The sequence below is a fragment of the Eurytemora carolleeae genome, unplaced genomic scaffold (genome assembly GCF_000591075.1).
Source record: "Eurytemora carolleeae unplaced genomic scaffold, Eaff_2.0 scaffold1021, whole genome shotgun sequence".
Taxonomy (NCBI): Eukaryota; Metazoa; Arthropoda; class Copepoda; order Calanoida; family Temoridae; genus Eurytemora; species Eurytemora carolleeae.
The window spans coordinates 19382-45536 of NW_019396999.1; the positions used below are offsets into that span (position 1 = coordinate 19382).

At 33.9% G+C, this 26155-nt stretch overlaps 1 protein-coding gene across 1 annotated transcript in view; it reads right to left on the reverse strand.

Moving 5' to 3' along the window:
• The window catches only part of LOC111710923 (exportin-7), a 45510-nt gene that overhangs the window by 18799 nt on the left and 556 nt on the right, over positions 1 to 26155 (reverse strand). Inside the window, exons 2-17 of the mRNA XM_023485121.1 lie at positions 24833 to 24947; positions 24124 to 24218; positions 23031 to 23120; positions 20504 to 20612; positions 19483 to 19552; positions 19018 to 19053; positions 18265 to 18333; positions 17373 to 17447; positions 17023 to 17132; positions 15405 to 15504; positions 14650 to 14734; positions 11919 to 12020; positions 10368 to 10493; positions 3585 to 3677; positions 1953 to 2075; positions 53 to 131 (exon numbers count right to left, since the gene is read on the reverse strand). Of these exons, the coding sequence (XP_023340889.1) occupies positions 53 to 131; positions 1953 to 2075; positions 3585 to 3677; positions 10368 to 10493; positions 11919 to 12020; positions 14650 to 14734; positions 15405 to 15504; positions 17023 to 17132; positions 17373 to 17447; positions 18265 to 18333; positions 19018 to 19053; positions 19483 to 19552; positions 20504 to 20612; positions 23031 to 23120; positions 24124 to 24218; positions 24833 to 24947 (1477 nt within the window). The remainder of the gene's footprint in view (positions 1 to 52; positions 132 to 1952; positions 2076 to 3584; positions 3678 to 10367; positions 10494 to 11918; positions 12021 to 14649; positions 14735 to 15404; positions 15505 to 17022; positions 17133 to 17372; positions 17448 to 18264; positions 18334 to 19017; positions 19054 to 19482; positions 19553 to 20503; positions 20613 to 23030; positions 23121 to 24123; positions 24219 to 24832; positions 24948 to 26155) is intronic.

Genomic DNA, 26155 nt, shown 5'->3' on the forward strand with positions numbered 1-26155 from the left:
ACATCAAAAACTAAACCAACGCTTGAAAAATAAAATACATAAAGAAACTTACCTATAATGTAAACAAGCCAGGTTAGCCGTCCTTCAGCTATCGCCAGATCAATTTTAGATGTGTGATTACTGCACATTTCCTGACAAAACAACTTATGATAGCTGGGAGCTTTAGAATAGGATACCTTTAATCCCGACTGCTTATTCCGAATATCCAATGTGGACACTTTTAATTTCAATTGCGTAATCCACTCTTTTTAGGATATAGTACAGAAAAATCAAAAACCGGTTTTTCAAAATTAGAGAGGAGTCCCTCAAATTTAAAATTTTGCGGCTTCTGATACCCAACTCTGATTGGTTGAATTTTATACACTTTTTTGGATACAAGTACAAGATTAGGTTAGTCTCGATATTAAGAAAAAGAGAGGATCAAGCATTAATCTTGATATCTACCATTCTAAAGTTTTCAGCTCAGATTAACTAAACAAAATGTCTAAAATATATTTAAACGATTACACTATTACTTTTTTTTCTTACAAATATAAATCTTTATTTTAGTTTCAAGCAGAATGATTTTTCTAAATAATATGTTGTACGCTGTGTGCTTCGAAATATTTTTTTTGTTTTTAATCTTTGTGAAGAAACAATCTCAAGAACTGACGAGGGTCAACCCAGACCGAAATATATTTTCAATAAATGTGGAACTAACATCTACTTTTTTACTCTACAGAGGTTTGGTCCATCACCATCACTGAATTTTAGATCGAAATATTTTGTCATTTATTTTTAAAATTTTCCACAAAAATTGTCTGAACCTTAAAATATGTGCCAGGTAAAAGGAACAATTAATTTATTAAAGGTAGATTTTTTACTCTCCTTATCAAGTTCAACGATTTTATCTCACTTGCTGAACGACTTTAAAAAAACCGCTGGATTTTCAACTTACTGCCGAATTATACTAAACTTAAAACTTAAAATGAAGAGTTGATTTTGTCTGGGCCGGCATTTTTTAACCGAACTCCTCTGCCTCAAAAATCGTTTCTTTAAATACTAGCTTGATCATTTTTAAATGTTGGGGAAAAATTTCAGTTGCCTCAAAAATCGTTTCTTTAAATACTAGGATATCTTGATTATTTTTAAATGTTGGGGAAAAATTTCAGTTTAAAAAAAAAAAGGATTAGTTAAAGGGACTGTAAGCGTAATATCAAGTGACCCTTTGTACAGATGGCAATGCCCGATTTACAACGGTACCCTTAAAACCTTTTTCCGATAAATACTATTTCTAGACATAAAGAGGTTATTTTTCAAAAATAAAATGCTATACGTGCAGTAGAAATGCGTAAGTCACTTTAGTAAGCAAACCAAAACTAAAAATAATCTGCAGCTAGCTAAAATCGTTTATAGAATCTTTTAATTTTTTTTAGACTTTTTTAAGGTTTTACGACTTATCTGAGAAGGATCCAACGATTAAAAAATGTATTTAATAGAAGTTTGCTTTTTATCAAACATGAAAATTTGTTATTTTGGGTGAAAATATAAGGCAAAAACGAACCAATAACTATTTTTACCAAAAACGATTTTGCCTTACATTTCCGTCCAAGTTAACAAGTTAAATTTGCATGTTTGATAACAGCAAATTTCTACAGAATATAGTTATAAAATGTTGTAACCTTCTCATATTGACGTTAAACATTTTAATAGTAAAAAAATAAAAAAAGTTTCTGTAAACGAATCTGGTTATTGACCATGCCATCCTTATGGAGTTACGCGCGCATGTCGAGTTGAATTACAAGACAGGCCCCTAGCCTGTCCAAGTCGCAGCGCTCTGGCCTGTAGCCTGTTCTAGTTGCAGCGCTCGGCCCAAAAACCTAGCCCTTCAATATCAACTAATCTCTCACATACTTGTAATTCAACACGGCAAGCGTGCACAACTTTGTACTGTAAAGTGTACTGTAGTTTACCTGATAAGCCCGTGCATCTGTATCAAAGAGTTGAACTAGAAGTTGACAGGATTTACTGTACTCACATCGAGCTACAACAACACCAAAATTATTACAATGACATTTTTTCATAAATATTGTACACTCTTAAACTCAGAGTCTGCAACTAAAGAATGCGGGAAATTTAGCTGAAACGTTCTGAAAAATAATGAATTCAGAGTTTAATTTAACTTAATCATAGACTTTTTTCATTAAAAATTTGGTTTATTTGAATTCCTGGGGTTAAATATAAACGCTATAACTTAAATTTAAGGTTTAATTTAAGTAACGAGCGGCATTTAAGATGCAACTTAACATTTAAGTCGTAACTTTTCATTCTTTAGTTTTCGACTCAATGTACAATGTACATAAAGTCAGTGCTTCATATTCGGATCCGTTACATTTAAGATACCCGGACCCGAATCAAAGTAACAGAATCACCAATCAAAACATAGAAATTAACACTAAACTTAAGAATTAAATAACAAAATAATACAGATCATTCAATGGTACATCAAGTTTCTGCACAAAAATAAGCAACAAATAAGAAAATTAAGAAATTTGTTTTGGACAGTGTTCATAAAATATGAAAGGTGTGTTCACCTAATCAGTGTTCATAAAATATGAAAGGTGTGTTCACCTAATCAGTGTTCATAAAATATGAAAAATGTGTTCACCTAATCAGTGTTCATGAAATATGAAAGATGTGTTCACCTAATCAGTGTTCATGAAATATGAAAGGTGTGTTCAACTAATCAGTGTTGGATTTGTAACATTTCTAATTCAGAGCCTGAGATTTAAATTATTGCGTGCAATAATACTTAAGACTAAGCTATCATCGAGCCTAATTTAAGACTAGAGCTTTGTGATAAGTTGGGACTACTTTTTCCTGGTTGGAAATGCGTAAGTCGAAATTAAAAACTTGTGAACCTAAAACATGAGCATAATTAATTTACAGTTTATACAATGTCAGTTAAAGAAGATTGATAGTCAAATAGTAGAAGATAATGCTCGGTACACTTGTATATGACGTCATTTGCTGCCGTATTGGTTTTGAATTCAAACTATCAACATTGAAACTTTAGTTATTTAATCATTTACTATGTGCTAAAAATGGTCAGGAATTAACGAAACGTTTATAAACTTCTAAAGTTTGATCAGGACAGGATGGTCTCCTGATAAAATAAAGCCAAAATTATGCAATTGTTACGCATCTCATTTGAATGGGAATTACAAAATATTATAAAGCAAAGTATGTCGAATGTCATTAAGTTTAGTTTTCTATTAATTTAATGCAGAATTTTAGTCCGGTAAAGTGAGTAAGACCCCAAGACCTTGGTTTTTGAAGGGATCAACAATTGCAAACCAAACATTGCAATCTGTTTTAAGATAAAATTTATCCACAAAGATGTTATAGTTATGCATTTCTAACGGCAAATTACGTAAAAAAAACAAGTTATTGGTGAGAGATATGCTATAAAAGTCCTAAGATTTTTTAAAAATAGAAAAGACGACATTCTGTGGCTTCTTAATTACACTAATTGAGGTGTGTAGTTTTGCGTAAAAATCTCTACGTCTACGTCTACGGTGTATACTACGCTGAACACTACCCTACCTGACAACGACAGCCACACTCTCTAGTCTGCTGGTGATGTATGCCTGGGTCACTTCAGGAGTATAGGTTTCCAGTAGATGGGGTTCAGTAGCCTAATCAATCAATCAATCAAACTTAAATCAAACAATAAACTAGTCGAATGATTACCAAAATAACGGTTCCCTAAAAAAAAAAATAACACTTAGACCATCGGCAACGTCGGGAGCAAGACTAAAAAAATAAAATGTTTAATAAAAGATCCTAACAAAGAAGTATTTTTATTAAAAATTGCAGTTAATTCCGTTTATTTAATATTTCCCACATGTTAAAATTCTCCGGACCGGGTACCCCCCCCCCCCCCAGGGACAACACATTTCCCGAGGTGTTGGATAGGTAGACGGTAAGGTATCATTTAGAGTTATCTGATCAATTTAAAAAAAAACAAAAAAAAACAATATCAATCAAGGAAGTATTTCTTTTCAGGATATTAGACTACCCGACCCCCCCCCCCCATGAAAAATGTGTGTCACCTAAAACATCAATATTTGAAGGTGGTTGGGGAAATACCAGAAACCAGTTGGTTTGTTCGTTTTCAATTTGATTCCAATTATTTAGCCATCTATAATACCAATAGAATATGTCTCTTATCCAAATTCTTCCCAGTTTGACGTGAGAGGGCTTATTGAAGGCATTCTTTACAGTTAAAAGTGAGAAGGCTTAATAAACGCAATACCTCTTTACAGTTTTAAATGAGCGGACTCAATAAACGCAATAACTCTTTACAGTCTTAAGTGAGAGGACTTATTAAACGCAATACTTCTTTACAGCTTTAAGGGAGAGGACTTAATAAACGCAATACTCCTATAGAGTTAATAGCGAGAGGACTTAATAAACGCAATAATTTTTTACAGTTTATAGTGAGAAGACTTAAATAACGAAATAATTCTTTACATTTTATAGTGAGAGCACTTAATGTAAACGCAATAATTCTTTACAGTTTTTAGTGAGAGGTCTTAAAAACGTAATAATTCTTTACAGTTTAAAGTGAGAGGACTTAATAAACGCAATAATTCTTTACAGTTTAAAGGGAGAGGACTTAAATAACGAAATAATTCTTTACAGTTTATAGTGAGAAGACTTAAATAACGCAATAATTCTTTACAGTTTATAGTGAGAAGACTTAAATAACGAAAGGTCTAAAACGACCAAGCTAGTTTAACGCTTGATTCACTTCTAAATGAGAGAGAATGGGTCCCCAGGGTGCCAGCGTGCACCGGCCCCACGCTTAAAATGTAAAATGTAAAATGCTAAATGGACATTAATTAATTAATCAATTAAACTCTGAAGTGAACCAAGCATAGTTTAGCTGTGTTAGTTTTATTACTAAGTGTAAAGGAACTAGATGCCTGAAAAGTTAGGTGTAAGGGGCGCCAAAAGATCCCTTGTGTAGTGGGGTGTAAGGGGCACCCTGAGATCCCTTAGTTTATTTGACTGTGTAGATAGTGATAAACTAAATAATGGCAGAAGCTCAGGATCCTGATATTGATTCAGCACCTGAGGAGGAGATATGTCTGTGCTGTCAAAAAGTATTTACTAAGAGAGATGGTTGTGTCCAATGCTTTCTCTGTGAGCTTTGGGCTCATGTTAAATGCTCAGGGCTCTCATCTGAATGCATGAAAGCCCTTGGAAGCAAAAAGAATGATGGAATTGCTTGGACCTGCAGAGCCTGTAAAAGCTTTGCAACCAAGTACAGTAAGATAAACCTTAAGATAGATGCTAGGCTTGATAAACTGGAGGAACAGATAGATAAAGTTGAAGAACTTCAGGAAGAAGTTAAAAAGCTCAATAAGAAAGTAGAGTTGATTGAATCTTTTTTCAAAACTAATGATAATGATAGCTTTATGGATGAGCTTAGAGAACGTGATTATAGGAAAGAAAACATTCTACTCTATGATCTACCAGAGCCAACAGCTAGCACTGGAGAGCAAAGAGCTAGAATGGATCTGAACCGACTGAAAGATATCCTTGACCAACTGAAGATAAGGATTGAAGATGATGATGTCAAGTTTATGATAAGAGTAGGACGATTTGATAATACTAAGATGCGACCTGCTCTGGTTGGCATTCCCAATTCAAATCTTAGAGAAAAAATACTGAGCAAAGCCCCCCAGCTTAACAATATGAGGCCCCCCTTCAATGCTATTAAGATCGCCAAAGACTTAACAAGGAGGCAGAGAGAAGATGATAAGAACATAAGGCTAGAGGCAGTTAAACTTAATGATTCTCTTAGCGAGGAAGAGAAAAAAAACGTTGTATGGAAGGTGGTAGGAAAAAAAGGAGAGAGAAGACTGATAAAGGGCCGAGTGACAGAAGCAGTACTGAGACACGAAACAGAGCAGAGCAGACATCAAGGAGATATCCAGAATCAACCTCGGGGCCAATCCCAGCGCTACGAAGCACAAGGTTGTCGCCCCAGGCTGAACAACAGAGAGGGAGAAGATTGGGGCAGGGATCGGCGCCAAGGCGCCGCCCAAGCCCACCACCAGGGAGATACTCCCAGAGACTGGGAGAGGGAAGATTTCCCTCAACTCTGGGAGAAACCGGAGAGGAGAACTTCATTCAGAGGAATCGGGAGAGGGAGCAGGAGGTTTTAAATAATCCTTCCTCCCATGATAGTAGTCAAACTTCGAAGGCAGGCAGAAGTACCCTAAATATACTTTATTTTAATGCCCAAAGTGTAGTTAACAAAATGTATGAATTAAATGCAATTGCAAGTGATTTAACCCCTGATATAATCTGTATCTGCGAATCATGGACAAAGGATGATATATCGGATGCACATCTTAACCTGGAAAATTACAATCTTATTACTAGAATAGACAGAAAAGATACAAAGAATGGTGTAGGTGGGGGTTTACTTATTTATGCAAGGACTGATCTATCTGTTTCAGAACTAAATTATGACTTTTTAAATGATTTCAATCAAAGTGCTGCCATATCTGTTAGAAACAATAATGAATTATTCAATATCTGCATCATTTATAGACCCCATAATCTGTATGATACAAGTGATGTCAATGAGAATAATGATAAGCTATGTGAAATCTTAAAAAAACTTCCAAAGCCTTTTTTGATTGTGGGTGATTTTAACTTTTCTGACATTAATTGGTCTGAGGGAAAGTGCACTGCAAAAAGTACTAACTTCTATAATACATTCCTTGATACATTTTTAACCCAACATGTGGATTTTCCAACCCATAAGTCTTGGTACAATGCCAGACTTGGTTCTGTCGTCAAATAGTAATTTAGTCTCCTTAACTGAAAATGTTGGAGTGCTGGGGTCCAGTGATCACTGCATGATTCTGACAACAGTTGATCTTACCCCAAAAAGAAAGAAACTCAATAAAACTTTTTATGACTGGAACAAAACTGATTTTGATGTGCTTAAGAATAGGGTGACAAATGTTGATTGGGAAGAACTTTTAAAGGAGGGGGATGCTAATAGTGCCTGGGAAAGTTTCTCAAATACTTTAAATGTGATAATTAATGAGACAGTTCCACAAAACAAATATAGGGCATCCTCAAGACCTCAATGGATGACTAAAGATGTAATGACTGCAGTGAGACTAAAAAGGAGAAGATGGAAGAATTACACTAGAACTAAAACAAATCAAGATTTCTTTGAGTATAAAAAAGCTGAGAAAGAATTAAAGAAGTTTATCAAAAAAGCAAAAAAGAAATATGAAAAGGACCTTGCCAAAAATGCCAAAACTAATCCTAAAGCTTTTTATGGATACCTGAGTAGCAAGAAAAATAATAGAGTAAAAATAGGCCCCTTAAAAGTTAATGATGTAGTGATTGATGATGAAAAAGAAATGGCCGACACTTTTAATGATTTTTTCAGCAGTGTATTTACCAATGAGAACTTGAACTTTATTCCTAGTGTAGATAATTTAAAGTCTGATCAAAGCTCAGTTTACAATGTGATTTTTACTGAAGAGGTGATTGAAAAAAAACTTGGTAATTTAAAAAGGTTTTCTGCTGCTGGCCCAGATGGTTTCAAACCTGTTATTTTTATAGAACTTTCAAAAGAGTTGTCCAAACCACTGAGTATAATCTTTAATAAGTCAATGTCAAGTGGTATTGTTCCAATTCAATGGCGCCAGGCCAATGTTTCTCCTATTTTTAAGAAAGGAAAAAAAGACGCACCACTGAACTATAGACCTGTATCTTTAACATGTATTGCTAGTAAGGTGATGGAGTCAATTTTGAAAGATACCATTGTTGAACATCTTAGTGAAAACAATCTTATATTTGAATCACAGCATGGATTTATGAGGAAGAAATCCTGTCTTACTAATCTATTAGAATATCTGGAAACGCTTACAGATCTAGTGGACAGTGGTCATGCAGTAGATGTGATTTACCTTGATTTTGCAAAGGCCTTTGATAAAGTCCCTCATCAAAGACTAATAGCCATTCTGAAAGCACATGGCATACAAGAAAATCTTCTGAATTGGATAGAGGCCTGGCTTACAGGGAGACAACAAAGAGTTGTTATTAGTGGAGAAACCTCAGATTGGTTACCAGTTACCTCAGGGGTCCCCCAGGGTTCAGTCCTGGGGCCCATTCTTTTCATCATATTCATCAATTTATTTGATCTTGCTGTGAAAGATAATGTGAAATTATTATCCAAGTTTGCTGATGACACAAAGGTTGGCTGCATAGTTGACACTGAGAATGATGTGAAGAATATGCAATATGTTCTGGATAAAGTTGTAGAGTGGGCTGACTTGTGGCAGATGCAGTACAATGGGGACAAATGTAAAGTACTTCACTTTGGAAGACAAAATACTGGAGCACATTACGCCATGGGAGGGTATGCTCCTGCAGGTTCTATTTTAGAAAAACCAGCTCTGGAGAAAGATCTTGGTGTTATAATAAGCACAGATCTTAAGCCTGCCCTACAATGTCAAGCAGCAGCTAAAAAGGCCAACTCAGTGCTTGGAAGGATGGCAAGAGCTATATCATATAGGGACAAGAGAGTCTGGTTAAGTCTATACAAGGTCTATGTTAGACCTATTTTGGAATATTGTGTGCAAGCCTGGAGACCATGGATGGCCAAAGATGTAAAAGTGTTGGAGGATGTTCAGAAAAGAGCAATTAGAATGACGTCTGGTCTTAAAGGGGATTCATATGAAAAGAAATTAAAGGAGGTCAAGATGACCAGCCTAGAGGAGCGCAGGCAGAGAGGAGATATAATACAAACATGGAAAATTCTGAATGGTAAAGACCAGGTTCAGGAAAACCATTGGTTTCAGAGATATACTGAAAACCAAGGACCTGAAACAAGGCTGTCCTCCAACTCAGTGAACCTTAGACACAAACCCTTTAGAACTGATGTACGCAGACATTCTTATGGAGTAAGAGTACCAAAAATATGGAATGACATTCCTATGGAAGTGAGATCTGAAGTGAAAATTAATCAACTGAAAAACAAATATGATGAATTTATTAGTGCTTAATCTCAGTATGATAACAAGTAATAGGAGTATGGAGACCTTCCAGGAGATTTAAGTACCTGTAAAGCCCATGATCCGCATAACATGGCCACGCACGTGGCTCTCTTTGCGTGACTACTTCAAGTATTCAAGTATTCAAGTATTCAAAGAATTCTTTCCAGTTTATAGTGAGAGCACTTAATATAAACGCTATAATTCTTTACAGTTTTATGTGAGAGGACTTGATAAACGCAATAACTCTTTACAGTTTTAAGTGAGAGGACTTAAATAGCGCAATAATTCTTTACAGTTTATAGTGAGAAGACTTAAATAACGCAATAATTCTTTACAGTTTTTAGTGAGAGGACTTAATAAACGCAATAATTCATTACAGTTTATAGTGAGAAGACATAAATAGCGCAATAATTCTTTACAGTTTATAGTGAGAAGACTTAAATAACGAAAGAATTCTTTACAGTTTATAGTGAGAGGACTTAAAAAACGCAATAATTCTTATCAGTTTAAAGTAAGAGAACTTAATAAAGTACTTTTTTAGCTTCTTCGATTGGATAAACTGAAACAAAGAAGTAATTCTTTGAAAAAGTTATAAAAAAAAAGAATTTAATCAACATTTTAAGGATAAGGGATTTTTTAGGTTCATCATTTTCTCCGGGGATCAGATTTAATTAATGTAAAGTATGATGATTTTAGGACGAATTTTAGGACGAATTTTAGAAAGAAGTTTATTAACATTTTAAGAATAAGGGATTTATTTTAGGTTATCATTTTCTCCGGGGACGATGCTGAGTGGATCTTCTTCCGCCTAACCCGGCGAACAATAAAACTGGTTGACTTAGGACTTCTGATACTTCCCCAAACAGCCCTCCAGGAATGGTCTTCCATTTATAATCGTCAATTTAAATGTATTAGAGTTAGAATTGTCAAATTCCAACTCCTTGATGGCGTCAGAAATAGCTTAAATTATATTTACCCCTAATAAAGCAGGGAAAAGTTTTGGAATCCCTATGGGGACGAGCGATTCCGCAAATAAGAAAAAAAGGTTTGGAATCCGTGAGGGGGAGGTTGCCTTCCCTACCTTGCAAATGGGGCAGTGCACTTCAGTAAGGCTGGGCTAAGAGACCGAACGCTGTGGATAGAATATGCTAGTGACCGAGCGCTACGGCTATGATAGACTTCGGATATGGCAACTTTGGAAATAACACAGTTGTCGCTTTGAAAAAATGTTATGTGAAAGTTCCAAACATCCTTTAGAAGACTAATAGATAGATAATATAAGATCACCTTAACGTAGGGTACACTGGCCACCATCCTCTGCCAGAGTGAGAGAAGGTAGTGGATTGAGTTGGGAGCAAACTGCCACATCTGTAAACTCTCAACAGTAAACTTGGCCATCAGCTGAATACACTCCTAAGCAAAAAATCGGAATTAAAGGGACATTCTTCGTAATATTTAATAAAGTGTTCGCGATAAATGGATGGAGTATGGGCTGATAATGTTTTTGATTTTGATATCAATCGCTACTAATTTTACTTCTATCTGAAAGACTCAGTGAATTTGTACGGGTTCTCAGCTCTTTGGTATAAAGCGTTCTTAACCATTTTCTCCTTAAGACGCAACAGATGTAGGGTTTCCAGCGAAAAAGGAAAATCGTTACGCTTTTTTCACAAAAAAAAAATTTTCCCGAAAGTTTCGGAGTTTTTTGTATTTCGTTTGATCGCGAAAAAATGCAAAATGCGAAATATCCAAATAGGAAATGTGAAAATTTCAAGAAAAAAGGCGAAAACATAATGCAAATATTTCGCGATAAAATTATGCGAAAATACCCGAAAATTTCGCGAAATAATACGGTCCATTTAAAAGATTCTTTCTTGTAATTGGCCGGCTCATTTCTAGTTGGATTTGGGTGAACGTACGGGGACGGACAGAAACTCCAAAAGATAGCTAGAAAACAAGTAGGGGAATCGAAAGTAATGATAATAAAACTTCAAATGTTGAGCTCCCAGAGAATTCCACAAGTTTTTTTGAGCAATTTATTGTTGGAGCTTCAACACTTATGGTTTTCGCTGAATTTTTTTTATCGAAAATATTTTTGTATTTCGCATTTTCGCGAAAAAAATATATTTAACCAAAAAAAGTTTCGCGAAACTCTAATCGTTTAGCATTTTTTCGCTTCATTCATTTTCGCGAAAAAGTTTGCAAAATGCGAAAGAAAAACTTTGCGCTTTTCGCATTTTTTTGCGAAATGTTTCGTTCATTTAAAACCCTAGACAGATGGAAGTAAAATTAGTAACAATTTATAGAGAATTCAATTCGACGTCAGCTTATCCCCCTTTCATTACTCGCTAAAAATGAGTTACAGTGGCTAATATCTTGGAATTGTAACATCGCCGTCTAAAAGATGTTTAGCGCCAAATTATCCTTTTGGAATTTCCAAAATGTGGTCTGTCGTTTTTGTACCTAAAGAATTGAATAAAATATTGAGAAATTTGTCTAAAATTCAAACTATTTAATACAACCGTCGTTGTTTAAATCTTTAGTATCTTCATTAGTTTTTAAAATACAAAGAAGGATACTAAATTTTACCAAATTTTAAAGACTAAATATGTTTTTCTTTACTCCTTTGACAACTTATAACTTAACGAAAATCTCCAGATTACAATGTCTAATTTACTACACGACACCTCACCCAGAAAATGATATCTAATTTTGTATATGATACATATATTCAATTATATATCCATGCCACTGTAAGTCCGATAGAGGGTTAGTGAAGTGCAGCCTTGATGCACACTATTACAAGCCCACCCCTGCTTTATTTGTTCTATACTTTACCGGATAATTATCTACAGTAACTAGTTCTCCTAGCTGATAGTTGGATTTGAGACGAGCAAGCAAACGGCAGAATTCGTGATAATTGTTTGTGTCAGATAACTCCTGCATTATTAGATTATATTTTCAAACTATATCAATAAATCGTTCCTCAATCAATAAATCAACTAAACAATCAATCAGCCATTTAATAAATTAATCAACCAATAAACCGCTAAAATCACAGAATAAATAATTTAATCAATCACTCAATAAAAAAAGGTCAGAATATAAAATATGACAAGGGCATATTTAAATATTTACTTGAAAATTCCCCCCCTCCCCCAGGAATTGTTTTAGGATGTATAATTACTTATATATATATATATATATATATATATATTTATTTTTTTTTGGGGGGGGGGGAAACAAATGTGGAAAAAAAACTTCCAATTGATTTTACTTTTTCATTTCTTTCCCTAGCTCATCGAGGGCCGGGGAAACATATAGCCCTGCTAAATGTAAAATACTTTTAATGAGATAAATATACAAGTAGGAATGTTAACGTTTTCATTTTTCAGAAAAACGATCGTTTCGTTATGAAAACGACGACGAAAAATCGAAAACGAAACGATCGTAATTGAAAACGATAGTTTTTTTTAAAAAGTTCGTTTTTTAAAAAAGTTAGTTTTTTAAAAATGGTCGTTTTTCATAACGCTCGTTTTCAAAACGATCGTTTTTATAAAATTCGCCGTTTCGTTAACGATCGTTAACGACGACCCGTTGCATGTATTTTTTTTCAAAAACGACCGTTTTGATAAAATTCGTCGTTTCGTTAACGATCGTAAACGACTACCCTTCGTTAACGATCGTTAACGACGACCCTTCGATAACGATCGTTAACATAATTGTCAATAAAGTAAGTTTTTTTTTCAAAAACGATCGTTTTTTCAAAAACCATCGTATAAAAACGGTGCAAATCGTTTTAATAAAATGATCGTTTTCAAAAACGATCGCTATTCATTTTCTAAAAGTTCAAAACGAGTGGGTCGTTTCTAAAAACGATCGTTTTTTTCCGAAAACGAAACGATCGTTTTTGAAAACGAAACAAAAAAAGGTCGTTTACAAAAACGATTAACAACCCTATAATACAAGTGATCAAGAAAACTGTGAACTAACTGCCCACTGTGCTCTAAATTGACCCTAAAGGTCGACATTGTAGGACTTAAAAATTTTCTTTACCATGCCTTCTAAAATGGTTAAAGTGGGTCAGAAACTGATTTCACAAAAATCTGATCACACTTGGGGGTCCCAAAAATGACCCCAAAAATGATTAAAATTTAAAATTGAATTGCCAAAAGTATGCAAAATATGGATGTAATCCAAAAATGTTGTTTCTACGACCCCCAAAACATGCTAAATATAGCTGGGGTTATCGAAATATAATTTTACAAAAAGTTTTCCAAAAATCAAGTTATTGTTAATCTTTTAATTTATTGATTGAGTTTATGAGAATGAGATCTGCAGGAAGTTTTGATAAGATAACATAACATATCATGGAGCATTATGCATTGCAATCATGATCATTGTGAGAGTATAAATTGATATGGGTAAGGGTAAACATAATTTGAATAAAGTAATAATTAAATTTAAAAAGGTATAATAGATAAAGGAAAAGTAGAAAGATAATCATGTCGAAGAAAGGTTTGTATTTATAACAAATTATATATCAGCATTACTATGAATAATATGTATCAGAGATAGAAATGTGAAGAATAGAATAGTTGAGAACAAGTTAGGGATCAAGGGAAAAAGTAAACATGAAATAGTGAAAGTTGCAAAAAGGAAAAAGAGTTAGAAAACATCGATATAAAAGAAAAAATGAAAGCCATGAAGAAGTGGGTGAAAAAGCATAGATATATAAAAGAAATGAGATGACCAGTGAGGAATTATTTTGAAAATATTCAAAGATAGTTCTATATTGTAAGAATCACTATTAAAATAACGAGAGATAAAAGTATTGTTAAATACATGTTTTTTTTCAGATGTGTATTTTTTTCTTAATTATGTCTTCCTTCTCTCTTTCAATCGAATCTTTACTTTGACTTTTAATTGTTGTCAATCTAATTTCCTTTAATCTTTTTCTTTATATTTTTCTTTTCATTATTTTTTTTCTCTCCTTTTTATTTCGTTTATTTAGTTTGTTACTATTAATATTATTGACTAAAAAACAATCTTTTGTCCGCTAATTAGTTAAAATAAAAAATTCAGATTACGAAATATATATTTATATATCGCCAATAAATCTTTTAATTTAAGACTTACACAAAAAAAATGTAATGACCCAAAATACATGTTATAGGGGAGATCATTTAAGTAAACATCTTTAATCTAACATGCTATTAGCATGATTTGGGGCATTTCAAACTTGGGCCATTTTTGAGAGCATTTTTTGGGTCCCCCACACATGTGTGTTTAGATTTATGCGAAATCGGATTCTGACATCCTTAAACATTATAATAGTCATGGCAAAGCAATTTTTTAAGTCACAAGAGGTCGACCTTTTGCGTCGATTTGAAGCACAGTGTGTCGTCTTTGTATTTATATTTAATAGTGATATTTTAATGGATTTTAAAATTCTTCGTAAAAAGTTTTTCAATTTTTATCTATGTTAAAGCATGGCACGGGATTAGAATTAAATCATGATCAGATACATATTAACTTTTTCTTCTGGCAACCACTGTATTTTTGTTACCTGAGGGTTAAGCAGGATTTTTCGTACCCCTGCCACCAGCTGGTTTAGAAACTTTCCACGCTCAGCATTATTAAACAATGATCTCCTATATTCATTTTTAATAAAAAAAGATATTTTGAAATCGAAAAAAAACTTTTTGCACATCCATTAAGTTTAAAACGAATGAAACATAATGTTTAAAATAAGAAGACAACAAATCATTAAAGAATGATAATAAATAGATGTTTATGGGAATATATATATATATTGGAAAATTTATGATTTTGTGCATTTAAGTCTCAATAACACCCATGTGAATATGCTTTTAAAATCTTAATTTTTACTTTTACAAGTAATTTTTTCCCTTTTTAAAATCATTGAAACCCAATTAAGCTGACCATTTTTAATTTCTATAAAAATACCTTTGGTAAATATGACTTGAAAATTATTTATACAAAAAATATTTAATTAAGGGGTAAGCCCGGCCTACCGTGGGACTTCAACAATTATGGTTTGCAAATGTCATTAATATTTTCCATAAAAACCTGTAGAATCAAATTTCAGAAGGTAGCAGGGAGTAAAGGAATTTTAAACCCGGCGCCTTACTTTATACAAACAAACTTGATTCCAGGGCAGGGGAGTATATTTATAAAAATTACAATTAAAAATTATTTTTAAATATATCCAGGGAAAAATAATGAATAATTAGACCTCAAAAGTCAAGTTTTTGTTCCAAAAAATTTACAGTCTATTGCAGGATGTTGTGTGCGTCTAACCTGACACTAGCTATCTGGACTAGGCAAGCTAGTGCATGCGGGGATAGGGATGAAGGGAGAGAGAAGTACAGATCAAAGAAAAGCTGCAGTGTAGAGTATTCTGAAATATTTAATCATTAATAATTTATGAAACTAGGCTTCGCAACACCTTTCCTGTTAATAATTTTAGCTTCTAACTTTTGTTCTGAAATTCGGTCGTTGTAAATTATTTTCAAATTTTGACGTAAAAAATCGTCCATTTTTAAGTGGAAAAGTAAAGATTATTAGTAAATTAATTCAGGGCTGTGTAAAATTCTACCCCCCCCCCCCCCAGGGGGGTGGGAGAAAAAAGGGAAAAAGGGGAAGAAAAAGGGAAAAAAGGGAAAGGAAAAGAGGAAGGAAAAGGGGGAAAAAGGAAAGTAAACGAGGAAGGGTAACAACAGAAGAAAGGGATTGGTGGGAAGGATGGGAAAGACGGAAAGGTAGGGAGGAAAGTGGACAGGTAGGGAAGGAGATAGGCAGGGAGGGAAGGAGATAGGTAGGGAAGGGGAAAAGTAGGGAATTGGAAGGTTGGAAAAGGGAAGGTCGGGAGGGAAAGGGAAAGATTGGAAGGAAAACGGGAAGGTTGAGAGGGACAGAGGAAGGTTGAGAGGTAAAGACAAAAATAGGGATTAGGGAACTAACTACAAACGGGACAGGGAAGGTAAGTAAGGGAAAAGGAAGTATTGGGAATGGGAAGGGGAAGGGAAAAAATTGATGGACGGTTGGCAGATAAGGAAGGCAAGGGAAATTTAGGGAAGTAAGGGTTGGAGCAAGGCTCTTTACCTCTTCATATCTAACTTTCTCTGAAACTAGACAGTTTTCGCGCTCCGCGTACAATTTCACTCAAAAATATGATAAAAGAAACCCATTACTCAATCAAAAATATTAAACAAAATTTTGCGCCAAGTGCACAATTTCAGAACAAGCAATTTTTTTTGAAAACTTGAGAGTTAACACCCACCCCCATTAACACCCACCCATACCAAATAAAAGAAATTTGCCTGCGACGCCTTCTGTGCAAAATGCATCCTAATAGCGTTTATTATGCACTGCAGTATGAATATTTAAAAAAATTCGTCTTTTAAGACGTTATCGAATNAAAAGTTGGAATTATATACACATCTAAATTAATTATTAAATTTTTAAATCATATTAAGTTACCAGTTCATACCGGATTCTGGATTTAGAATATAGTTTTATCTCGAATCTAAATTGTAATTTCAATCTTAGGATTTACTTCCAACCAAAATATAACCAAAATATCAAACCTATGAAAGCAGGACACCATGTTATATTTCCAAACCAAATATCTAACCTATAAAAGCAGAACGCCATGTTATATTTCCAAACCAAATATCTAACCTATGAAAGCAGGAAGCCATTTTATATTTTCAAACCAAATATCTAACCTAGGAAAGCAGGACGCCATGTTATATTTTCAAATCAAATATCTAACCTAGGAAAGCAGGACGCCATTTTATATTTCCAAACCAAATATCTAACCTAGGAAAGCAGGGCGCCATGTTATATTTTCAAACCAAATATCCAACCTAGGAAAGCAGGAAGCCATTTTATGTTTCCAAACCAAATATCTAACCTAGGAAAGCAGGACGCCATGTTGTTGGTATTTGAACAGTGCACAGGTCGTCTGAAGACTCATCTGTAGATGTTCCGATGAAATCAAAGGTTAAACAGTTGTGTGCCAATCTAAACATTATAAGATTATAAATAAATCGCCTTTTGGCCAGGGGGTATATGCTTTCAAAACCCCCCTCCACTACCGCGGGGGAAATAATTTTTGATGCTCCTCTCTGGGATAAAATGAAAAATTTGACATCAAGTTTTTTATCATGTTTGATTGACTTTGCCAAAAAATACATGATTTTCCCCATTTAAGCAAATTAAAAAAGGGGGTCCGCGCAACCATACCTGCCGAAAATTGCTTACCTGAGAAGTTGTGTGAGAAGACCGTGCTGGGCGGAATCCGTGAAATCTAGATTCTTCTTGTTTTCCAGAGCAGTTCTAGACAATCGACCAGTCAATCAATCAACCAACCAACCAACCAGTCAGTCAGTCAACCAATTAAGCAATCAATCAATCAAATATCAATCAGTTAGTCAATCAGCCAATAACTTAATAAATTAAATTTTACAAAACAAGAATGATTGTTTGCATTTATGATTAAACCAAAGAAACCAAATTAACGATTCGAGGATTTTCTTCTGAAAAGAATATTCAAGAAAATCTTCTTCATGAAGGTTAATAAAATCAGAAGTTGAATGAATTAAGTTAAAGGACAAGGATAAAATAGGAAAATTTTGATGAAAATAAAAAGTGAGCATACAGGAAAAAGAGAAGAAAAGGCACAATATTGAAATCATGTATACCATATCTCCAAAAATGCTGAATAATAGATAAACTAAACATTAAAACCGTGATTTTACCAATATGACAAATTTAAAATGTTCATCTTAATTTATATATTTACAAAAATCTAAACTTTTTGGAGACAACTTCTTGAAATTCTGAGTATCTACCTTCCTTGGTGTCATGCGAGGTTCCACACAAAATGTCGGCCCAATCGGTTCAGCCGTTTTGACGTTTTTTGGATAGAAATAGACATCCAGACAAACAAGCAAGGTATATGTTAGGTGAAATATTGTCTTAATCAAAAAACATAATTGCTAAATCCGAAACGTATGCAGACTGCTGACGTGTGACCACCCTATTTAATTGCTTCAACCATCATCTATTTTATTTGAAATATTGTTAAAAATTTATATGAACAAAAAATTAACGTTAAAATAACATAAGCCACATGTGCCGGATAAATGCCTACCTGAGTAGACTACTGGACATTTGGAAGAACTCAAACAGCTGACTGTCTCGGAAGGAAGATGCAATTTTCCTGAATCAAAACTTTGACTATAATCTTATAAAAATGTTAAATAATTATAACCCCCCCCCCCCCCCCCCAATCGGGCGGGAATATTTTTCAAATATTTTGTAGAAAAAATTAAAACTAGTTTAAAGGATAATCAGCTTGTCGACAGAAGCAAATATTATTTTGTTTATATTTGTTTATGTCGAGTAAATTAGAAATGCTAGTGCGTATCGTGCAAAGCATCAAAAATGTCAGAAACTTATCAGTTACAGGGCTTAGGATCCTTTTAATTTTGATGCGGATCCGGACCCGCGATCCGCACGGAAAAAAATGGATCTGGATCCAAATCCAATCCAAATATATACAAACCCCCTGTGTGGTGGGTTAGTCGAGGGGAGGAAGGTTAGTAACAACAATTTCTCAAGCCACATTCTCAAAATTTTCTCGTCCGAGCCACCTCGGAATCCTCGTCCTTCGGAAATTTAACTCGAAAGCTTCAGTTCGATTGAAACACTTTTTTATTTACAAAAATTCAATTTTTTCTTTAACGTGGCCCGATTCTTAAAAAATAGCGTTATCTGGGAGGATACTTAATGAATAATATTGTATGGACAAAGATTTTGAGGTGGCTCGGACGAGAAAATGAGGAGAATGTGGCTCAGACGAGAAATTGTTGTGGCTGGCCTTCCTCTCCTCGTTAGTCTCTACCTGTGTTTTGTTAGACTTCTGCTAGCATCCGCCTCACTTTAAAAAATCATGTTCAAAATAATTAAAATGTTAGAAAAGTTACAAATATATAGAAATGTTAGAAAAGACGAAGATTAGTGTTTCAAACGTTGATCAATATTACTTTCAACAATTAAGTGAACCCCCCCCCCCCTCCACAGAATAAAAAAAAATTTTGATCTTTTAATACTTAAAAACTATAGTTTATCACGTCGAAATTTTTTTTCTTGTAAAAGTTTTCAATTTCCACCAGCCATAAACATTCCCCGGGGTCATGTCAGTTACAACAAAAATGTAGGCCCGATCGGTTCAGCCGTTTCAATATTTATTCGATACAAACAGACAGACAGACAGACAAGCAAAATATATACAAAGGTAACTGATTTCAAAAGAATGACTATTTCAGATTGAAAGATTTTGAAAGAATGACTGATTTTGTGCATGTTCCTAATCTGATTCATTTCACATGTCAGCTGGGAGAGAAGCTGAATACCAACCATACACTGTTCAGCAGATCCTACAAATCATTAATTAATACATCAAATAAAATGACAAAAATGTCAGAAAATCCTCTTTCACTTCGTGCCAATTTTTGAAGAACTGAGAAGCCAAAGAGTAGTTTCTCAATGGAATGCTTAACCCTGTGATATAAAAACTGCGCTATCGTAAAACACTTCTAAATCTAGATGTGTTAAAAATGAAAAAAAAAAATCTATTTTGTTCTAGTTTCTATTGTTGGGACAAAAAGGGACAAAAAAAAAATACATAAATAGAAAACTGAGAGGCCAAATTTAAAAAATAAGAAAATGTCGAAATTAAAAAAATGAAAGAAAAAAAGATTAGACCAAAAACGGGAAAAAAATTTCCTTCAATTTTAATCTTGATGCACTGGATATTCGTAAATATTGAATATGATGTTTTCTGCATATTAAAGTGATATATGAACCCTTATAAATATCGTGACACCAATCTGAAATTTTCTTATAAACTCAACCAGGAAAATAATCATAACATAAATATACACTATACAGTTCTAACGATCCGGATCCACAACCTTTCAGCTTCCTGGATCCGCAACCTTTTAGCTCCCTGGATCCGGGTCCACAACATTTCAGCTCCCTGGATCCGAATCTGCAAGGCTCCCTGGATCCGGACCCGCAACATTTCAGCTCCCTGGATCCGGATCCGCAACATTTTAGCTCCCCGGATCCACAAAAATATTGTATCTTAAGCTATATGATGAAATAGTTTTTAAAACGCATCTCAAAAGATCAATTATTGTTTCGGAAAAAAATGCGAAATTTTTTTTAGCTATTGATCAATTAATCAATTGTCTTATTTCTTGGGAGTCAAGGGGGGGGGGAGGCTAAATCACCCTTATATTTTTTTTTTGGGGGTGGGGGGCGCTTGCAGCTTTGCTCTGATTCAAACCACCCTCTGATTAATCTATTTAAGAAAGTTTTCTCACCGCTTAAAAACTTGTTGACATCACTCATAACATTTCTGAAGACAAACTCATCTTTGTCCGAGTCAAACCATCCCAACTTAGTTATTCTGCTGTACAGTGTAACAAGACCCTAAAGTGAAGTACATAATTATTATATTGTACTGTGTAACAAGACCCTAAAGTAAAGTACGTAATTATCCTGCTGTACAGTGTAACAAGACTCTAAAGTACATAATTATCATATTGTACAGTGTAACAAGACCCTAAAGTGAATCACATAAATATCATATTGTACAGTGTAACAAGACCCTAAAGTGAAGTACATAAATATCATATTGTACAGTGTAACAAGACCCTAAAGTAAAGTACATAAATATTATATTGTACAGTGTAACAAGACACTAAAGTTCATAATTATCATATTGTACAGTGTAACAAGACCCTAAAGTATATAATTATCATATTGTACAGTGTAACAAGACCCTAAAGTAAAGTACATAAATATCATATTGTACAGTGTAACAAGACCCTAAAGTAAAGTACATAATTAACCTATTGTACGCTGTAACAAGACCTTAAGGTACTAATTATTTAATTGTACAGTGTTAAAAGACCCTAAAGTAAAGTACATAATTGTCCTATTGTACAATGTAACAAGACCCCAAAATAAAATATATCTATCTATCTATCTATTATGACATCCCAATAACACGAATGTTACCAGGAAACAACCCCTCCCGGCAACCATCAGCCTCACTTAGGAGTACATGGGTCACAGAGTTAGCATGACATGTGCTGAAGCCGTGAAGCCCCAACTACCGTGGCTTGTATCTTCAGCCTTAATTTGTAAGAGAATGTTAGGTTTATCCTTATTTTCCTCCGACTCCTGGCCGAATCATTCAATGTTCTTTTTAGATTTCCTAATTCCATATTACGATTTATGTACTCTCTTCCCTGATATAAAAAGCTTCAATGGTTCCCATCTAGGCTATAGTTCCATAGGCAAAAACATCTCATAGGCTTCAATGGTTCGCAGCCAGGCTAGAGTTCCATAAGCAGAATAACTCTCAAGGGCATCAATGGTTCCCAGCTAGACTAGAGTTCCATAAGCAGACTAATCTCAAGGCTTCAATGGTTCCCAGCTAGGCTAGAGTTCCATAAGCAGACTAATCTCAAGGCTTCAATGGTTCCCAGCTAGGCTAGAGTTCCATAAGCAGGCTTATCTCAAAGACTTCAATGGTTCCCAGTTAGGCTAGACTTCCATAAGCAAGCTTATCTCAAAAGCTTTAATGGTTCCCAGCTAGGCTAGAATTCCATAAGCAGGCTAATCTCAAGGCTTCAATGGTTCTTAGCTAGGCTAGAGTTCCATAAGCAAAATCCCCTCAAAAGCTTCAATGGTTCCCAGCTAGGGTAGATATTCATAAGCAGGCTAATCTCAAAAGCTTCAATGGTCCCAGCAATGCTAGATTCCATAAGCAGGCTAATCTCCAAAGCTTCAATGGTTCCCAGCTAGGCTAGAGTTCCATAAGCAGACTAATCTCAAAGGCTTCAATGGTTCCCAGTTAGGCTAGAGTTCCATAAGCAGGCTAATCTCAATGGTTCCCAGTTAGGCTAGAGTTCCATAAGCAGGCTAATCTCAAAAGCTTCAATGGTTCCCATCTAGGTAGTTCCAAAAGCAGAATAAAATCTCAAGGGCTTCAATGGTTCCCAGCTAGGCAACATCTTATAGGCTTCAAGGTTTCCCAGCTAGGCTATAGTTCCAAAAGCAGAATAAAATCTCAAGGGCTTCAATAGTTCCCAGCTAGGCAAGAGTTCCATAAGCAGGCTAATCTCAAAGGCTTCAATGGTTCCCAGCTAGGCTATAGTTCCATAAGCAGGCTAATCTCAAAGGCTTTAATGGTTCCCAGCTAGGCTAGAGTTCCATAAGCAGACTAATATATTTATCCTAGTGTAAACAAAATACTAAGTAAAGTACATAATTATCCTGCTGTACAGTGTAACAATACCTTTAAAAAATGAACAAAATTACCTTACTGTACAATACAATGCAAGAAAGGGTTTGTATGTACAATACATTGTATATTTTAAAATTTTTTTTAACTTTAGATGCTTTGGGGGAAAAACAGACCAACAGGCAAATTTTTTATACCCTTTAGATTTTTTGTTTATTTATCACTGTAAAAAATAAAAGAAAATACCAGTACAACAAAGAAAATACCAGTACAACAAAGAAAATACCTGCACAACAAAGAAAATACCTTTACAGAAAAGCAAATACCTGTACAACTAAGCAAATACTTGTAAAACTAAGCAAATACTTGTACAACAGAGCAGAGAAAATAACTAAACAAAATAACAAATACTTGTACGACAAAGAAAATACCAGTACAACAAAGAAAATACCTGCACAACAAAGAAAATAACTTTACAGAAAAGCAAATACCTGTAGAACTAAGCAAATACTTGTACAACTAAGCAAATACTTGTACAACAGAGCAGAGAAAATAACTAAACAAAATAACAAATACTTGTACGACAAAGAAAATACCTGTACAACAAAGGGTGGAAGTTTAAGCTGAGACCAAAGGTAATGGAGAACATAGTTTCTTATATCAACTCTTTGCTGCATTGTCAGGATCTAAATACATAGAAGTTTAAGCATTATATTTCAGCTTAAATTTAAAAAAAAATATCATTGATCCTATTTTTACGTTATTTTTGTCTTTTTTATAACTTCTGACGAGCTCTTTTCTTTTAAATTTTCTCTTTTTAAGGTTATTTCTCTTTGTTTCTTTTTCTACATTATTTTTAATATTGTTAAATTTTTACTTATTTAGATCCAGTTGGTGATTGTTTTTATTGTTGTAAACTGTTCTTATACCATTGAAATTGTAGTAATTGTTACTATACCTTTGAAAACTAGCTTGATACTGCTTGTTGCTGTTTATGTCAAAACCAGTTTTTTGATTGTTTTTGTTGTTAATATCTACCAGTGTAGATCTTGAAACCATTTTGGTGATTGTTGTTGTTCTTTTTATCTACCTGTGTTTATCTTGAAACCAGTTTGGCGATTGTTGTTGTTGTTAATATCTAACTGTGAAGATCTTGTTACCAGTTTGGTGATTGTTGTTGTGGATGTTATTAATATATTCTTGTGTAGATTTTAAAACCAATTTGGTGATTGTTGTTGTTAATATCTATCTCTGTAGATCTTGAAACCATTTTGGCGATTGTTGATGCTGTTAATATTTACCTGTGTATATCTTGAAGCTAATTTGGCGATTATTGTTGTTGATATCTACCTGCGTAGATCTTAAAACCAGTTTGGTGATTGTTGTTGTTGTTGTTGTTAATATCTACCTGTGTAGATCTTGAAACCAGTTTAGTGATTATTGTTGTTGATATTGTTAATATCTACCTGTGTAGATCTTGAAACCAGTTTAGTGATTGTTGTTGTTGTTGTTAATATCTCCCTGTGTAGATCTTAAAACCAGTTTGGTGATTGTTGTTGTTGTTAATATCTACCTGTGTAGATCTTGAAACCAGTTTAATGATTATTGTTGTTGTTCTTGTTAATATCTACCAGTGTAGATCTTGAAACCAGTTAAGTGATTAATGTTGTTAATATTGTTAATATCTACCTGTGTAGATCTTGAAACCAGTTTAGTGATTGTTGTTGTAGCGAGGAGTTGAGCGTATGGGGAGTTTCCCCGATCTAACAGCATCTGACATTTTCCTAAAATAAGTTCAATCAACGGGGTTTTAATTATCTGGAAAACCGCCTCCGCCCCCCCCCCTCTCTCTCTCTCTCGAGTTTTTAAACTTTTTCGTCGAATTGTCAAACTATGGTATTAGTCTTCTTCTTCTTAACAACTTTCGTATTATTTAAGAAAACAAAAATTATATAGTTATTACGACATAAAATAGAAAAATTTCTTAGCTCTTATGAGTTGCTTTTTGCCGGGCTCTCCAATAAAAAACATAGATATCAAACGTTAATGTAAAAGTATTTGTAAACGATACGAATGATAGATAAAGATAAAAAATCGTTGGTGCTAAAATTGCAAAAAATACATTGAAATTTTTTAAAAATCTATATTGCACACGTTGTAGGGATAAAATGACTTTTCGTCAATATCAAAAATGTATATCGAGGGGGGGTCCAAAAATCGTATACTAGGAAATTACCGAAAAAGAAAAAAAGTTAGAGAAAAAAAAGACTAATCGTTAATGCGGGAAAAAAAATTCAGTTTAAAAAGGACAGAAAAATTGGTAATATTCTTAGTTCTGACATTTAGATCTTTGACAAGGCCCACTTAAAATATAACACTGTCAAAAAAAGATTGTTACCTAGACTCTCTGAACTGTTCTGAAATGAAACCAAGGCTTTCTCAGCTCCTTGCCTTTCATTAGCGTCCTGGGATTCATATAGGGATTTACAAAGAGCCTCGATTCTTATAACCTCCTAAGCAAAGTGTTTCAATTAAAGTTTAAGAAAATTAGCATTTAAGACACTATTTCTATTTTCTGCACATGAAAAGGTCTTTTTTTGTACAATCTATTGCTTTTTGATTAAATCAAATGATTTTTATCCTTCCGCACAACACATGGAAAATTCTCTAGCTAATTCTATTTTTTCTTATGTAAACTGCTGAATTTGTCCCTGTGTCGCTCATTGCTGAATTTACTTTAGATTAAAAACACGCTAAAAATGTGTCAATTCATTCAGCGATCATTTACGATTTTTTATATAAATGATTCCCTATGCAAAACAAATGTGATTAATTTTTATAAACAACTTGTTATATAAATTGCATAGACCCAGTAAAGATTTGAATAATAATTTATATCCCTATTATTTTGGTTCTCAGTGCAATAAAATTTGTAGTCAGTGCTGTCAGTGCATAAATGAGGCGTTAAGTCTTTTTTCTTAGAGAATTTTATGGATAAATATTTCGTACAACTGTCCAGTTTTCTTTTATTGACACGCAGGTCAAATACTGATATCCAATAATTTCTTGAGTCTCTAGTTTGTCCTATTTTAATTGAAGTTCCAGCATATTTCAGTGCTTTTAACCGCATTTCTTAAGTTATTTTCAATTTGTTTGTTTGTTCTCTAGTTTTCTTTTCGTTTTTTTTGTCATTTTTCTAGTTTAGAGTTTTGTTGTTCTTTATGAATCCAACTGCCTTAATGTATGCAGCAGTACAGAATGGAAAAATTGATACTTGTCAGAACAAGGCTGTTTTTGGCATTGATCTCATAAAACCATATATATAGAGAAAAATTGCGATAAGCAATTTATGGTATGATATGTATAAAGTTTAACTTTAGAGTTTTTCAACATATATCTTTGTATGTTCTTAAGAATTATTCATTAAGTGTTATCTTTATATTTTTTTGTTAATAAAAGTTCGAAGAAGAAGAAAAAGTTTTTAGACAGAGATACAGAGAAAATTTAAGTTCCAAAGCGTTGTAACAGGTCGCGGAAAACCAAATAAATGGTCAAAATTGGTGAAAATCCTAAAATTGATATAAGCCTTAAGAATAGAAATTGAGGGAGAAGAGTTTATTCCATGTAAGATCTTAAAACTTCCAAAAATAATATTATCGAAATTATAATAGCAATCGTTTTCGATACTCAATGGTTTAATCCAGTTCCGTCTCTTGGGGGG